Source organism: Panicum virgatum, chromosome 5N (genome assembly GCF_016808335.1).
Source record: "Panicum virgatum strain AP13 chromosome 5N, P.virgatum_v5, whole genome shotgun sequence".
Lineage (NCBI taxonomy): Eukaryota > Viridiplantae > Streptophyta > Magnoliopsida > Poales > Poaceae > Panicum > Panicum virgatum.
The window spans coordinates 35,840,215-35,857,037 of NC_053149.1; the positions used below are offsets into that span (position 1 = coordinate 35,840,215).

At 44.6% G+C, this 16,823-nt stretch overlaps 3 protein-coding genes and 1 pseudogene across 3 annotated transcripts; 1 reads left to right on the plus strand and 3 right to left on the minus strand.

Annotated features, from left to right (window-relative positions):
• Nucleotides 1-4,514: 4,514 nt before the first annotated feature.
• LOC120674767 (protein FAR1-RELATED SEQUENCE 5-like) lies at nt 4,515-6,057 on the plus strand. The gene is made up of 2 exons (XM_039955895.1): nt 4,515-5,795; nt 5,887-6,057. Exons 1-2 carry the CDS (start codon nt 4,515-4,517, stop codon nt 6,055-6,057), a joined length of 1,452 nt encoding a protein of 483 aa, XP_039811829.1.
• Nucleotides 6,058-10,159: 4,102 nt separating this feature from the next.
• On the minus strand, nt 10,160-11,079 carry LOC120674768 (nuA4 complex subunit EAF3 homolog). The gene is made up of 5 exons (XM_039955896.1): nt 11,053-11,079; nt 10,828-10,912; nt 10,659-10,751; nt 10,422-10,562; nt 10,160-10,320 (listed from the first exon to the last, which is right to left on the minus strand). Exons 1-5 carry the CDS (start codon nt 11,077-11,079, stop codon nt 10,160-10,162), a joined length of 507 nt encoding a protein of 168 aa, XP_039811830.1.
• Nucleotides 10,834-12,515, minus strand: LOC120672315. The gene is made up of 4 exons (XM_039952647.1): nt 11,896-12,515; nt 11,634-11,774; nt 11,321-11,402; nt 10,834-11,188 (listed from the first exon to the last, which is right to left on the minus strand). Coding segments are annotated over exons 1-4 (423 nt in total). The 5' UTR covers nt 12,094-12,515; the 3' UTR covers nt 10,834-11,186.
• Nucleotides 12,516-14,649: 2,134 nt separating this feature from the next.
• LOC120672477 overlaps nt 14,650-16,823 on the minus strand; it is a 32,337-nt pseudogene continuing 30,163 nt past the window's right edge.

Consider the following 16,823-nt stretch of genomic DNA (forward strand, 5'->3'; position numbering starts at 1 on the left):
GGTAAAATTATCTAGTTTTCAGTTTTAATAACTATATCATTGAAGATTTATGTGTTATTGTTATTATTACTATCAAAAGAGATCTCTCCGGGCCTCTTCACAGCGGACGGACAGGATCCCTACTTTTGTCTCCATATTGATGTGGAGTACCTATGGTTGGCCAGTCCGTTCTATTGTAAACTTCTAATACGCTGGGAAGGATAAGTAGCTGGCTTAAGTGATCCGATCCAGCTTAAATTATCAAAACATTCTCAAAGCAGGGAAGGATTAGTAGCTGAACTAGGTTCCAGGCAGGCGGTCTCTTCCTTCTTTTTCCCAAAGGGTGCAGGGTGTTCATTCGGTCCAACACACAAACCGCTTTCCGAAAGGAGGAGAAGGGGACAATGTTGCAGACCGCTCAAGAATCCACCAATTCATTGGACGATCCGTTGTTCTCTGCTTCAGAAAAGTCCCATGGGGCCCCGCTAGTAAAGCTGCTACGATCATGTTAGAAAACTCAACACAGGTGCCCATGCCGACGCCACCACCAACTTAAGCGTTAAGCTTTCTATTCCAAAGCTAACTCGCAGTGGCCTTGCGCTTAATAATTACATGGTCAACCTTAAAATTTAGGGCGTCCACGGTGGTCGACGATTTCACTAGCTATTTGGTGATGTGGAGGTAAGAGAATGTAAAAATCAATCTCGCTAGCGACTCCGTCGTCGCATATCTCGCTCAAAGACCGAGGTGAAGAAAGGCCGGGCAGTGGTGGAGAGGGAATCTCGTAGGTTCAGTTGGGCAGATGGAGAAAATAAAAACCACCACATGTGGGGCCTAGGACTGACGTGGCTACTCAAATCGCTAGGTGCCAGCGATTTTTGTTGGGGACGCCCTTAGGGCCCGTCGTATCTGGCCCATAAGATTGCTCTTTACTCTCCTTTTTAAAATCACTACTATATTTAAATACCTTTATTTCATATGCGTGTTTATGCAAATAAGTTTTTTTTTATTTTTATGAATAAATATATGTTCATGATATTTAAAAGTATTTATTCCTTTTCATTGGAGTTACTTCGCACTGTACTATATGTATTGTCAAAACATATATTTAAATTACAAATATATCCTTGGTTTCGCCATTATTTGAGATTACACCATCATAATCTTTCTTCTCCTCATTGGTAAGAGTCATGGTGATTAATAGAAAATATTACCTTTCATGGTGGTTCATGGTGAATTTAATTCATTTTTTGCTAGTTACTAGGATTACTTTTTATTTTAACTACATGTGTTGCAACAAAGATCTTTGAATTAGAGGTACACTCACACATTTCAAGATCGTATATGAACTTGCGCAAAAAATATCAAATGTTTGTGTACTCTAGAATCTAAATTTCATAGTTACTTGATAGTTTTTTATGTTTACTAGTGTTACTGCTATTTTCAAATATATGTTATTTGATAGTTTTTTATGTTTAACAATGCAAAAGTTACTCACACATTAGATATTTGACCACTTTCATCTATTCATGAGATTTATCAAACAAGTCCTGAGATTTGCGGGCATCAAGTGAGAAGTAAAAAGCTGATGGATATATAATGCGATGGGTGATAAAAGGGTTAACATGGTGGATGATTATGGTTATGGACCATTGGCACAACTTTCTTCCATCTCAGAATCACCTTTTATTATCCATCCATTGCAATTCAGATGGATGGATATGGATGGACTCATTGGCAATACATTCCATCAAACACACTTCGGGAGACTAGCAGAGTCCAAACCAAGCACAGCATAAACTCTTTAATTAACTAACACCTACTCGTAAGGATCGCGTTAACGCGCGACCTATCGCGCGCTGGGGGACCGCGCGACCCCCCTTCCACCAAGGCGTGATAGCGACATTTCCTTTTCTAGTTTCCATCCCGACCTACCCGCGGCTTCGCCGCAACACCTGGCCCCGCGTGCTGGAGGAGGGAGGCGCGTCGGCGTCTGGTCCGGTCCAGGCGCGCGAGAGGCGCGGAGCCCCCCTGACCCGCGCGCTGGAAGGAGGGAGGCGCCCGCAGCAGCCGCGGTGCGCCACATCCCCCCATCGCCCCATCCACCGCGACTCGCCGCATCTCGCATCCATCCATCCAGCCCACATCCCCCCTCGCGACTTGTGTCCTCCCTCCCCGATCTGCAACTCCTTCCTTGCAGGTTTGCAACTTTTTTCGTGCTCTTTCCTTCCCATCTGCTCGATCTAATCCTCCTAAATCTGAACAAATCTTCCCTATGATCTTCGAATTGTAGATAATTTTTTATGTCTATCTATATATTAGTGCAAATTTGTTGCAATCCACACAAGTTGCTAGCAGTTTTGGATGGTGCCTCTTGACTAATGATCAGTAAATAAACTATTAGGACTTAATTTCGTCTAATAGATCAATAGGATGGGTGCCCCCTTACAAGACTCTTCTGAAAATATAGGTTTATGTATTGCAGTCGTGAGATGGCAACTTGTATTCAATTTTTTGTGGCAACTTGTGTTTCCTCAGACTGCAGCTTATCTACATTTCGAGATTTTTTGTATGGCAATTTGTGTTCATTTTTTTGTGGCTACAAAAAGAAACTTGTATTGTGCTAATTAGTATTTGTGTGCCTTCCTATATACATTATGAGTTTCCTTGCATGACAACTTATACTTAATATTTGTGTTTTTTAGGTGCAATATGACTTGTAGTGGGGTTTTTTATCTAAATTCTGCGCCACTACAAGAGCATGATTTCCTTGCATCCCCTTCAGATCTTGAGTTGCAGCAAGTTTCTGGTGCAGCTTTCCCACCGATGTGTGTTGCAGGTGGTGCAGGTGCACATGTGTCCAGCAGCAACTTGACTCTCCCTGTAGTATCCAATGAAACCCTTCATCTGCCAAGCAACTCAGCTCCTCCTGAACTGGCAACTCAGCAACTTAGCAACTCAGCATCAAAGGTGCTCCCGGCTGAATCTGGTGGTGTGACAGTTCCCACGGCTGACACAACCGCAGATGGAGTTGATGTTGAGGATGGTGTTGAGGTTTTATCCACTCCGCAGGAACCTTTTGTAGGCATGTTGTAAGGATCACCGGGGTGTCCGACCCTAGAGGGGGAGGAGTGAATAGGGTCGCTAATCGCTTTTTAACCTAGGGCTCAATCTAATTGCATAAGATAAACCTAACACGTCCTACACATGCTAGTTATGACTAAGGTTTATCTATGCTACCCTCTACCTACCCCAAAAGACTTGCAACCTATAGCCAATCCTAATCAAACTAACTAGGAAAGTAAAGGTAAGCAAGAAAGAGTAAATGCGGAAACGTAATGCGGTAAGTAAAGCGGTAAGGGAGAGGATATGCAAACTCCCGTGAAGACACCAAGACACACGATTTAACGTGGTTCGGTTAGGACACCAAAGTCCCTCCCTACGTCCACGGCCACTTGTCCAACACGAACAAGTGTGATGCCGAGTCTCTTCGCTTGATCACCGTCTTGCCACGCCTCCAAGGCTCCCGACAAGCAAAGGCTAAGTGACGCCAAGTCACAAAGACGAGGTCACCGCCACCGTCTATCTCGAAGCGTCACCACGGCACCGTCTTCACTATCTTGGAGCTTTAACACCAAGTAGAGGCCTCCTTCCCCGCACAAAGTGTCGTTGCCACTCCACACCAAGTCGGAGGGTCACACGACGAGTACACAAGGTGCTTGCCGCAGCAAGGCTTTCTCTCAAGCTAGTTCTCTCAAGAACTAAGCCTAAACAAGCACTAAGCACTCTCACAAGTGTGCTTAAGCCTATATGATGTACAATGAAGCTCTATGGTGGTTGGAGATGATCTTTAGCTCTTGTATACTTCCTTGAACTCCAGCACCTTCAAATGACCCGGCCTTGGGGGTATATATAGGCAGCCCAAGCAAATGTAGCCGTTGGAGAAAAGCTGCCAGAAAACTGAGTAACGCCGGTTAAACCGACGTACCCCAAAAGCCATCATCGGTTTAACCGGTGTATGTAAACTGCTACTTGAAAAACTAGCCGTTAGCAATTAACCGGTGTATCGCCGGTTTAACCGATGCAATCAACCGGTGTATGTAAAATTAGCGTCGGTTTAACCGGTGATTGTAACTTCTTCACGTTCCTCCAAAAACCACCTCTCTGGACGACTGAACCGATGCAATTGACCGATGTATCGTCGGTTCAACCGGTGTATGTATTTTCATCGGTCTTCGTTTGGCAATGCACCGACGTATGCATTTTCTTCAACGTCGGTTAATCCGGTGAGTGTATCTTCAGTTTCCAGCTTCTGGACAATTACACCGGCGTGTGTCTTTTCCTTAACATCGGTTCAACCGGTGTATTGAATTTCTTCACGGGCCTAGCTACGCCTCTCTTCTCTTTGTCATCACTTGAACCTAAAAGCCTGAGAATAGTCATCTTAACAATCACATTAGTCCAAGTGTTGTGTGTGTCATCAATCGCCAAAACATTATATTGAAATATGGCATGAGAGGCCATTTTCGCTACACATGTCTTTTAATAGTTCTGATGCTGCCAAAGACTATTACAATTCATATGCCCGTCATACAGGTTTCTCTATAAGAATCGACACATCCCATGAGTCGAAAAAGGCCAATGAAAAGACAAAGTATATCTATGTTTGTCAGAAGGCTGGGGTCAACAAAAAAGAGAAGGTTGCTGATGATGGGCCAATAACTGAAAAAAAGATTGTGAGGCAAAGGCGCAGGGATTATGTAGATAGGACGCACTGCCCAGCTCGCATGATTGTGAGGAAGACATCCCCTGGACACTGGGAGGTTGTGAACTTTGAAAGGGAGCACAACCATGAGCGTTTAAGAAAATTCTCGCTCACAAAATACTTGAAGTCCCACAGAGACATACCAGCTGAAGAGAAAGAGTTCATCAAGTTGCTCCATGGATGCTGCATCACGACAACTCGTGCTTACCAGATAATGGCTGAGTTGTATGGAGGTATTGAAAACTGTCCATACACCGAAGGTGATGCTAAAAATTTGCGTGTTGAGTACCGCGCTAAATATAGAGGTAAAGATGTGAAGGCGATGAAAGCAATGGGCGGCAAGGATCCTGCAAATATAATAATTGATCAAGATATTGCGATGAAGGCTGCTATCGCAGAGGTATTTGTCAGTTCAGTTCATAGGAATTGCCGTTGGCACATTATGGAAAATGCTAGGAAGACAATGGGTCCTTTCTTGGATAGCAAGGGGGATGGTAAGCAAGAGTTGGCGGATGACTTCAAGGATTGTATTGACAATAGCTTCACGCCGGCAGAGTTTGAGCAGAAGTGGCAGGCTTTTCTGGATAAATATGAGCTCAACAATGATGAGAGGTTCCAACATTTGTATGACATGAGACATTGTTGGATCCCTGCGTATTTCATGCATTGTTTCTTCCCCTTCCTCCAAACAACAACACGGAGTGAAGGCTTCAATGCTGTCCTGAAGCGCTATGTCAACCCAAAGAACTCGATACTCAACTTTGTGCAGCAATATAAAAAGATACAACAAAGGATTTTCAGCAAGCAAGATTTTCAAGAGGCGGCCACAGCCACGAAGGTCCCACGCTACTTGATGGGGCACCCTATGGAGCATCAGATGAAGAAAGCGTATACAAGGAGGTTATTCAATGTGTTTCAACACGAGCTGCAGCTAAGTTCGAGCTACTATGATGTTCGTGTTGAAGAGGATGACTTGATAGATGTTGTTCCGTACAGGCGTTGCCCCGATCTGTTGTATGGGACACGGACATTCAGGGTCATGTCGTCCAGGGTGGAGGGCTTATATAGCTACACTTGTTGCAAGTTTGAGAGAGATGGAGTGCTTTGCTGCCACATATTGAAGGTTTTTGACGCCCTTGCAGTCCGCGAGGTGCCTGATCGGTACATTCTCCCTCGATGGTCAGTTGAGCCAGTGGTTGATAGTGGGGTGGAAGTTGACGCTAACGAGCCTCTTCAAGAAGCCCAGATTACAGACCATGGGAAGCATGTTATACGTTACAGCAGGATGTGCACAAACTTTAATAAGATTGTGAGACCTTTTATGGCTGATGACGAGGGGTATGCCATAGTATCAAAACAAGTGAGTGTCCTACAATCTATGCTTGTTGCTTTGGGGAAAAAGAGAGCGTCAAGTGTTCTTCCGGGGCTGGAGTGTGAACAAGTTGATATTGAACAACCCGCTGCGCCAAGGCCGCAGAACAAATCGCGCAAAAAAACAATCATCAACCGGACGAGGTGGGGATCCAAATCTGTCACAACAGCCTAATGGTGCGTATTGTCTTAACTGAACGTAGCAACTTATACTTCCTTGCCCCTAGCCACTTCTACTCATTCAGTCTAGCAACTTGTACTCCTTGTTCTAGCAACTTGTGTGTATTACTCCTAACAACTTGAAATTGTTTTGACATTTCAGGCTCGCATGTTGCTGGTGCTGAGATTGGGGACCCACCAATAACAAAGAAGCAAGGGCGTCCAAGGTCAAAGAGATACAAGACAGGGTTGGGGTTGATTCCCCCAAAAAAACCACCGTGTGGATATTGTGGTTCAACAGAACATACCACATCGACTTGCCCCACCAAACCGGCAAGAAAGCAAACAAAAGAACTCTCGGATAAAGCACTAAATGAGGTTGCTGCTGTGTGAAAAAACAAGATGTGTTGCAGGGGGATGCATCTAACATTTTTTCCACTTCCTTATAATTTATTAAACTGCAATTAGTGATTTATGATTTTATTAAAGCATTGTGTGTGGTGATGTAATATTGAATAGTTGATGCTTTTGTATATTTCAGACTTGCTATATATATGGATAAATATACTTTTAATAAAACTTTGTGTATGGTGGCGTTATGAAAAAAAAGATTGGAAAATTGCAGCTTGCATGTTGAATTAAGTTAACAGAAAACACAAAAAAGTACAGATCTGATGTACATAAGTTGATATTTCAAAAAAAAAGATTTGTGCACAATTTGCTATTTTGACTTCAGACAAGTTGCCTGTTGGTCTGGTCACAAGTTTCCACTGTAAATACCTCCATATATTACATAAGTTGCTGATCACAAAGAATACCTCCATATATTAAATAAGTTGCTTCTCACACAGGAAAATGGGGGGTAAAAAAACGATCAGCATATCCGAGCATTGTTTAAAACCACAGAGAACATCTATATATAGAGTACATGCATCAAGAAAAAAATCACAAGTTGTTGTTGGACTAGCCACAAATTGCATACAAGTTTTCCGTTGAACTGGTCGCAAGTATATTACAGAATATCTGAGCATATCTGAGCATCAATTAAAAATAAAATAGGAGCATCTATATACAGAGTATATGCATCATGTGAAAAATACAGACATCTCTCCTCCCCTTCCCTACTCCGCTCCTAGCCTACTGATTTGGCATCTTTCCCTTTCCCTTTGAGAATAGTTCAGTCTTGTTCTCTAGCTTGTTGGCCGGGCTATGAAACCACACATGAAGAACTCACTTCCTCAGCTTCATTTCATCAAACTCCATCATATTTGGGAGGTTGTGTCCATCCCAGTGCTCTATAGCCTTGAGGGTGAACAGATCGCAGTCATGACTGAGATTGAGGGCACAAAAAAAATAGAGACAAATGTTAGATAATGTAGAACTTACAAAATATTACAATATCTACAGTTTGGAATTCAGTTTAGGATAAAAAGATAAGAGCGACTTGTGCTTACATCCCGAATTGCTTGTACCCCTCAATGAACTGCGTCTCGAAGTTGTAAATGGTGGGAATCTTGCACCCCTGAACCTTAGATGTGTAAACTAGAATCTTGCATTGTCGCTGTTCCTTAGAGAGTCTATGATTTGAAACTTCTTATCTGGAATATTTACAGCAAATGCGAACCAGTGGCCATCGCCGCCCGGCTGCACTATATTCTCTTGGTGCACGGGAAAGAGTATCTGTAGAAAAATCAGTTGGATAACTCACATGATAACAGAAAATAAGTTGCTACTAAGGGGATGAATAAGTTACTGGAAAAGAAAATCGAGTTGCTGATAAAAAAAGAAAAAATGCTACTGAACTGCGCAAACATGCTAATCCAATTCAATTTCTGTTCTGCATTCGGTTAAAAATATAATGGGAAACAAAAATGGCGCTGTGAATGGGAAGTGATATGCAATGTTCAGCAATTGAAGCAGTATGTTGTGGGTCTGTGACCTCGACAAATATCTAACTTTGAATATTGCTATCAGAAAGCTACCTAACTCTGAATGTTGAAATCACAAACTACTCATTATTCTTAATATTTGCAAATCAGAAAACAAAAACATTGGAAAACTAATCCTTAGTAATATTGCAATTACCAATGGGTTCCGTGGGCTAAAATTTGCTATAATCATACAACACAAGTTTGCAAACTAGGTTACTAGGCAGACAACACAAAGTTTTCAAGAAAAAGAAAAATGTGGTTTTACCATTTCATAGTTTGAATCGCGAAACTCAAAAGCGTTCTTGACAATGTTGCTGTTCATGGGCCTTGTCATCATTTGGATCTGTAGCAAAAAAAATATATATGGCAAAAAAATGCTCAGATATGCACATGGGGGGATACTTTCAAAACGATAAGATACACAAAGATGTCAGAGGGGTCAAAAGGGGGGAAAATGATATTACCGACACCCATGGGGACATTATCTTTGTCCTCTTCTTTCTAGGGTCCTGTGACAGCACGTAAGTCCCGAGATGCATGGCGTTGGTGCCTAGCGATCTCCCCATAACCATGCCCGCTGCTACCTCATGTGCTGTAAGTGTTATCTCTTTGGATTCAAAGAATATTGTGCTGCCAAACAAGAAAAAGGTTTTCTCCATGACTGATGGGCGGAAAAAAAGATGGGGGGATAAGATCAAGGTATATTGCCATACCCCTCTTCGTGCCTGGTGTGTCTGCATATGATGCTGTACAGTTCATCTTCTGTTGCAAGTTGACCCTTGTCCATTTCTTGAGAATCCTCATCATCTGTAAATCCCAGTGAGAAGCTTGGAGCATCGAGTGCATCCTTGAAACCTTTGCTGTCCTTCTAGTTGTCGACACGCTGCTATCGGAACACATACACGTGCACAAAAAATTAGCACTTGCATGCTGTATATCGGATTGAAAAAAATGAGAAGAAAAGAAAACATGGGTTGCTTTTACCTTTTCTACTGCTACTTTATGCATAGCTTCCGTGCGCCCATCACCAAGTGTTTGGGTTGCGGTCTATGTAATGAAGACAAAAAAACGGATTAGCATAAGTTGCTGGTTTGCAAAAAAAAAAATGTGATGGGGCACATTTGCATGCGTGAGTTGCTACCTCAGCTTGTTTTGGGATGGTATCTGATTTTTCTGTAAACTTCCTCGCATACACTTTGGTCGCTGCTGCACCAGGAAGCGGCTCTACCTTTCCCTCATCTTGCTCCTTTGCAGTATTGGATTTGGGCACCACCGGTGGCAAGCCTCTCCCTCTTGTGCTAGCAAGCTTTTTCCTTGACACTACATCTGACCGCTCCGCCTTTCTCTTTGTTCTCTTGGGTTTGGGCACTTCTTCCGGAAGATTGTCCACAGGTAGGGGTTGCAACAAATCTTCCAGAAGCTTGGCCCCAAACTTTTTTGCTTGCTCATTCGGTTCAGAATCCATCTCATCGGACATTGTGACCGTGTCCTTCGCCCCTTTAAATTCCTTTTCGACAATATCATTGAAGACTTCCTTCTCATTGGGCACGAGCGGCACATCGAGGAACTCAGGTGGTTCAAAGATCAAAGGCTTCCTATCGGGCGGTGTAGCCATTAAGTCTAGTAGTGTCATACCTCCCGGAAGCCTGTACCGATTTGCTGGTGTAATCAGTGACAATCCGCTAAACTCAGAGCTGGATTGTGTGCCCGATTGCGTACTGCGTGGTGTGCCTTGATAATTGTCACCAGCCTCATCTTTAGGTGATGGTGCTTCATCAAAATCTGTGAAAAAAAATAGATGCTGTGGTCAAATATAAGTTGCTACAGATCGAAACATAAGTTGCTGCTAAGCAAAATCATAAGTTGCTAAATAACTCAATCCAAGTTGCTGGTTCAACCAAAAAATTACTGATACAAAAATTGCTGCTGGACTGATAAAAAATGTATGTTTACCTTACTTTCCATCATCTCTGATGCTAACATCATCCTTTGATGTTTTGTCGTCATCCTTTGCTACTTTATCGTCGTCCTTTGCACCTTTATCATCATCCTTGGATGACGCACCTTTAGATTTATCACCAGACTGATCTTTGTGTGATGATGGTTCAGCAGATACTTTAAAAAAACATAAAACATAAGTTACTGTTGTCTCCAAAAAGAGAATATGCTAGTGAACCAATACAAGTTGTTGGAGGCCTTCAATACAAGTTGCATACCTGATTGTTTGCTGGCTGGTTTGGCTTTGTTGGTCTTCTTTCGGTTGTTGGCCCCATCATTTGAACCGCCATCATTGTGGTCGTCATTATTCCTTTGTTTATTAGCAGCCTCATCTTTACATGAGGCTCCAGAGACAGATCCTGCGAAGATAAAATAATAAAGAACCCTTGAGATTTCCATTGATCTTGCTACCAATATACAAGTTTTGATCCAACATATCATGTCAACATATTTACCTTGATTGCCTTTCATCGATTTGTACTCTATGTCATCATCTTGCTTGTTTGCGTTATCTACATCTTCAAATCTAACTTTCTTCTTGCTTTGCACTATCAAAGAAAAAGAAAATGTTTCTGTTAGAAAAACAAAACTATAAGAAGCATATGCGATGCTGTTAGTCAATACCTTCGTTCTCAGTAGTTCTTGGGTCAATTTGTGATGAATTGATATCATCTCCAAATCCATCATTGTTCTCATCATCTTCGTCCCCCTCTGTATCGCAAGAGTCAAAGTTGGCATAATCTTCATCGCTGCTGGAGTCTTCTTCATCACTCCTAATCTCACCGAGTGATTTTTCCTGAATGTCGTTCTTCCTTTTACTCCTAATCTCCCGGGTACCTTTAGAGGTACCGGGGCCTGCTTGACCTCCTTCTGCATGTGCTTCTTGCTGTTGTACCCCTTGGCACAACTTTTGTGTAAGGTTGACAAAAGCTTGATTGATTGCAATGCTGAACTCGCTTAATGCACTTTTGAGGACCTCCCGATTCTGCAAAAAAGAAAAAAATTGCAAAAACATAAGGCAGCATGAAAAACATAAGATGGTTGGATTATATGAGAGAAATGCGGGAGAAAAATGATGCGTGATGATAGAAAAAAAGGATGGAGGGCAGAAACATACAACAATGATCGATTCCGGCATGTTTGAATCGATGAATTGTTGGATCCTTTCTGGTGGGATCATCGTTGTGATCTGGCTTTAGCTGTAAAAAAAGGAGAAAAGGTGTGCATGAGTGAATAAAAAAAGGTTACTGGTTTACAAAAGGCACTATATAACTTTGCATGTATAACTCTGTGACTCTGTACATGTGTTGGACATGTGTATCCAACACATGTATAACTTGCTACTTACACATACAAGATATTTACAAAGTTACTAATTCCCACACATGCAGAAAGTTGGAGGGAAAAAGATATTCGTGCATGAATCTTACTTGTAGTTTGCCGAACTGAGTCTCGGAGAGCTTATCCATGAGGCAGACTTTGGAGACGAGTTGTCCCGTCCACGCAGCGGCTCTTATTTCCAAGTCGTTGTTAACGATATCACCAACATCGAGTGAATCTAGATACAATATCTGCATGCACAAAAAAGAGCATATTGAACACCCAAAAAAAAGGTAGTCAGGTCTTGAGAAAAAAGAAAAAGAGAGACTGAAAAATGAAAAAGACAAGGTGCTACAAGTCTAGTGTCCATACGGTAAGGAAGAAGAGGCACCCGGACACAAACTTTCGCTTCCCAGACTTAAACTTTGCAATTCCTTTAATGAGTCTGTCCACTACTAGTTTGCACCAGTTGTATCCTTTAATCTCTTCGGTGATTGAAATGGAATGGAAATCCCTCACACACAACTTTGGGCTTGATGTTGGGCACAAGAAGGTGCTAATTGCAAACATTAGCCAAACCTTCAACCATTTGTCATCTATTGAATTCTTTTCCTCACCAGACAACCATTTTTCAACTTCTACAAATTATGGTGCCTTATGATCATTCTCATGGCCGAAAACTTTATAGAACTCAGTGAATGTATCAGAATAACTCTTCTTTTCATAAACAACAGAGTTCGGGCCCATTGGTAACCCGAGCACTCGTTTAACAACTTTATCGTCCACCTTTATTGTCCCCTTGTAAGGGATCACCAACTCGGACTTGTTGATGTCGAAATTGTTAACTAGCCAAGTTGACAACTTCTCAGGAACAATGTTGCACTTTATTTCAAGGAGTCCCTCAAACCCAACACTTGCAATTCGCTGTTTCTGATTACCCTTGAGATTTTCATTGATCTTGCTCAGTCTTTTCGCTGATCCTTTTTTTCTTATATCCTAAAAGAAGAAACGAAGCATTTAATGAGTTTGCACACAATTCATGAATTCAAACTGCTTAAAAAAAGATTCATACAAGCTACCACATAATTCATGTATAAAGCTACTAGAGCAGACATACTACAAGTTAACCATAAAAAAAATTCATGCAGCATAGTTTTTCTGCTCTGAATGATACCTGCTCTGCGTGCTTTCTTCCTTCATCAACTTTTGTCGTTTCATCATTCACTACACTGTCTCTAGAAGTACCCTTGTCTGCTCTAGAAGTAGCCCTAGTTGTTCGCTTTGGAGACGGGGCTGTATTAGTAGCTTCAATATTCAGACAAAATAATAACCCCCATGATAAACAAAATAAGTTGCTGCGAAAGGGATGAATAAGTTGCTGGAAAAGAAATCAAGTTGCTACGTGGGTTCAGAGAAAAAAACAGAGTTCAGTGGGTCCTAGTATCAACAAATCATCCTCTGAAAATAATAATCCCTAGTTGAATAATAACCCCTCATGATAAACAGAATAAGTTGCTGCATAGGGAATGAATAAGTTGCTGGAAACACAGAGGGCATATGTCGAGGCCATGCATGCTAAAATTCTAGCTGAAAATACTAGGAGGCAGTGGAGGTGGGAGCGTCTAGTGGTTTTTTGGTGTCTAGTGTCTAGTGCTTCTTTAGTTGTGTTGCTCCCTGCAGATTTTTGCAGATTATGCAGTTTCTGTAATCACTCATTCATGCATGACCTGTAGTAGTTGATAACCTGATATTCAGTTTAGATTATGCAATTTTTGGAATGCCACCTGAAACTCTTGTGAACAATGGCTATGGCAATGTATTCTTGACATTTCAGATGATTCTGATGGCTGCTGTTCAGCCATGTGCTTATGAGCTTTTGTGCGAGCAGGAACACAATCAGGAATGTGTTCAGCCAGAGAGTGCTTCCTTCAGATTTTTCAGTTATGCACAGACATATCTAATGCACAGAGAGTGCTTTTTCAGTTGACTGAATGTACTTCTAATATTTGGTTTGATACTGTAACTTTATTTGGTATCCATATTTGGAATATCTGATGTACTTCTAATATTCTTATTCCTTAAAAGCCCAGCTAAATTAAGTTGTGAAACCTCTGTGGCTAGGTTAATGTACATGACTGAATTATTTAAGTCACTTTGATCTGTCCATACCTGATTTGTGACGAAGGTTTACACCAAGAGCTACAGCACTCTTTATGCCCATAATATTTTCGTTTCTTTTTCAGCCAGTGAAAATGGTGAACAAAGCTGCATTTCTATCTCGTTTCTTTTTTCCTTTTTCAGGTTAAAATGTTCATGGTCCGAATAGGCAGAAAAAAATGATACAAAGTTACCACGCAATTTGATACAAAATTGCCTTAAACAAAACAACTAGGCAGAAAAAAAATTGGAGAATAGAGAGTAGTCACCGTGATTTCCCAGCAGGGGGATGTGGTGCCGTGCCGGGCGCTGCCCTCATCGAGGAGTTGGCGCCTCCCCCACGACTCGACGCCCTTGTTCGCGGGCGACCCGCGACTTCATTCGCTGCGTCGTCATCGGATCCTAGGTCCGCGGAGGTGGAGGAGGTAGTCGGCCTGGGACCCCGCATCACAAGCGCCTTCCTCCCTTGACGCAAGCCGCCAGTGCCGCCGCGGCCAGCACCTCCCAGCGGGGCCTCCCGGCGGGGCCTCCTCTCCAGCGCCGCTGGCGGAAGTTCCCGCCATGCCGCCTCTGCCGCTACTCCTCGCAGCCGCCTCCGCCGCTGCTCCCCGCTCGAGATCCACCCGAGCAGGGGCCTCTGCAAACCCCCGTCAGGTCCTCCCGCTGGTCCGCCAACCTCCGCCGGCAGCACCTACGCGCGGAGCGGCGGCGGTTTGCCCGTAGGACCAGGGCGATGCGGGATGAGGAAACAACCCTGGATCCGGATTTGGAATGGGGGGAGGGGATGTCGGGGCGAGTTGATGGACCGGTTTGGACGCGGCCTGCTGGGCTGGGCGGTCGCGCGCTCGCCGCGGGGCGCGACCAGTCGTTCCTTAGCTTTTACCTACTCGTAATTAGGCTAAGCTTCACCTTATTCATTAAAGGCGAGCTGCTGCTAATAAACTAGTACTACTCTTGTGACTGCCCAGGCCCAGTAGTTGTTCGCTATGAGCAGGTGCCCTGCACGGTGAGCGCGCCTGACTCGCACCCGGCCCCGGCGAACGCGCCCGTGTGCTTCACCGTGCACGACTCCTTGCCGACGCACGCCGCCGTGAACGCCTTGAGCGCCGCCTAGGACTCGCACCCGCCCTCGTAGCCGCCGCAGCTGCCCCTGGTCACGCCGAAGCTGGCCACGTCCACGCTGGCGACCACGCGCCCGTGCCCGCCGCACGCCAGCGTCACGTCGTCCCCGACCTCGGCGGCCGCCACGCAGACGGCGCCCACGGCGACCGTGTGGAACGCGGCGCGCGTCGGGTCGCCGCCGGCCTCCTCGAAGAGGACCAGCGTGTTGGGCTCGCCGGCGCGGAGGAAGGCGCGGGGCACGTGGTAGAACCGCTGCGACGGCTCGCCGGACCCCCGTCAGGCACCGGATGCCGCCGCCCTCCGCCTTGAACTCGCCGCGGTAGTCGCACACGTGGCACCCGTCCATCTCCGCCGCCGTGTATGACGGCCAGTAGCGGCCCAGGCTGTTGCTGTTCACCCACGCCGCGCCCTTGTTGAGGCCGAGCAGGTCCACCACCACGGCCTCCTCGCCGGCCGGAGCGGCGAAGGTGGTCTTGTACCACGTGAACGGCCTGTTCACCGGGATGCCGCTGCTGTTGTGGCTCCGCCATTTGTAGCCGGCCTTGTCGAGATGGATTTGCCTCTGCTCACCGGCCAAGCCAGACTGAAAGGAAATGAATGTTTGGATCCGGTTTTGCTAAAAAAAAAAGAAAGGCCAATGAGCTAGGGATTTGATGTACTAGCTACCTTGTAAAACCAGGAGCTGTTGGTGAGATCAATATCGGTGCCATTTGTGCCGACAAGCTTAACCGGTCCGCCTGCGATGCCCGCCGGCATGAGCTCGAACAAAGGTCCATAGTTCTGTTTCACAGAGAAAAACCGTGTGAACCCTCATCATACTGGACTCAGCAATGGGATGGATCAGTGCTGTTTCGCTTGACAAGTTTAGTACCTTGAGGTCGACGGTGCCGCTGAGAAGGGAAATATAGTTCTTTCCGGATTGAAGCTTCACCGGAGTCTCGAGCTGGAAGACGAATGCTCCATTAGTCGAGTGGTTTTGCCCTGTCAAACACATTGTTTCGTAGGATAAAGATTAGCACACCGTCAGACTATCGATGGCAACAAACCAAGGATTATTACAGTCGAGTTACGCAGGAGCAGAGTACTGACCGACAAGCTTCCCGTTCACAAAAGCGTAGATCGCATGGCCCGTTGTGTTCACATACAGCTTGTAAGCTCCCTCTCCCTTGTGCTCGAGGCTGTAATGTGTCAGATATTTTACAGAATCCCATTGATCCGTTGAGTGGAATAATTGACTAGGATGAGGTTTAGATTAGAAAAAAAGATCGAATTGTCGAGTACCTTGTCCTGTACCACAAGTAGTCGCTCTGATCAGTGGCTGCAGCAATTTGATCCAGGAGCTGGGTCTTCCTGAAGCTGCCACGGTCGTCAGTCATGAAGGGCCTCAGGTTCTCCGGCATCCACGACCATCTCAAGGCTCCGGGCTCCTCCTCGGCTCCTCCACCGTGTTGGCCTTCTTCACCATCACCGACGTCTGCGTCTTGATCTAACAACGGTACAATCATTTGGCAAATGGAGGCTGAAATCAGCACTCAGCAGCAGCAACACACCCACGGCCATTTGCAGTTAAAATTGCAAGACCTGAAAATGAGAACAGGGCATCGATAGACAACCGATCAGAGCAAACACACCTTGGCGGTGTTGTAGGCTGTCTTGCAGTCCGGCAAGATGCTGACGGGCCATGCCGGCACCAGGTGAGTTGCGCCAAGGGTCACATTGACATCCCTGTCGGCCGACTCGTTGCTGATGAAGCAAACCGAGGAACCACCATAGGTGTACTTGGTGACCTGCATTTATTGTTCGTGCAGATCAATAAGAACCTGAATAAGATCGAACTTTTTTTCTCTCTTATACAAGAAAAATATATACTAGTTGGCATGAGATGTGAAACGCACAGTGACATTCCTGGCGTAGGTAGTGTCATTGTGCTCCCCATGGACAAGGATTTTCTCCATGGACTTGAGCAAGTTGTGGAGGTCCTTCAAGTGACCATATTTTGGCTGCCTAATGTTACCTGATGG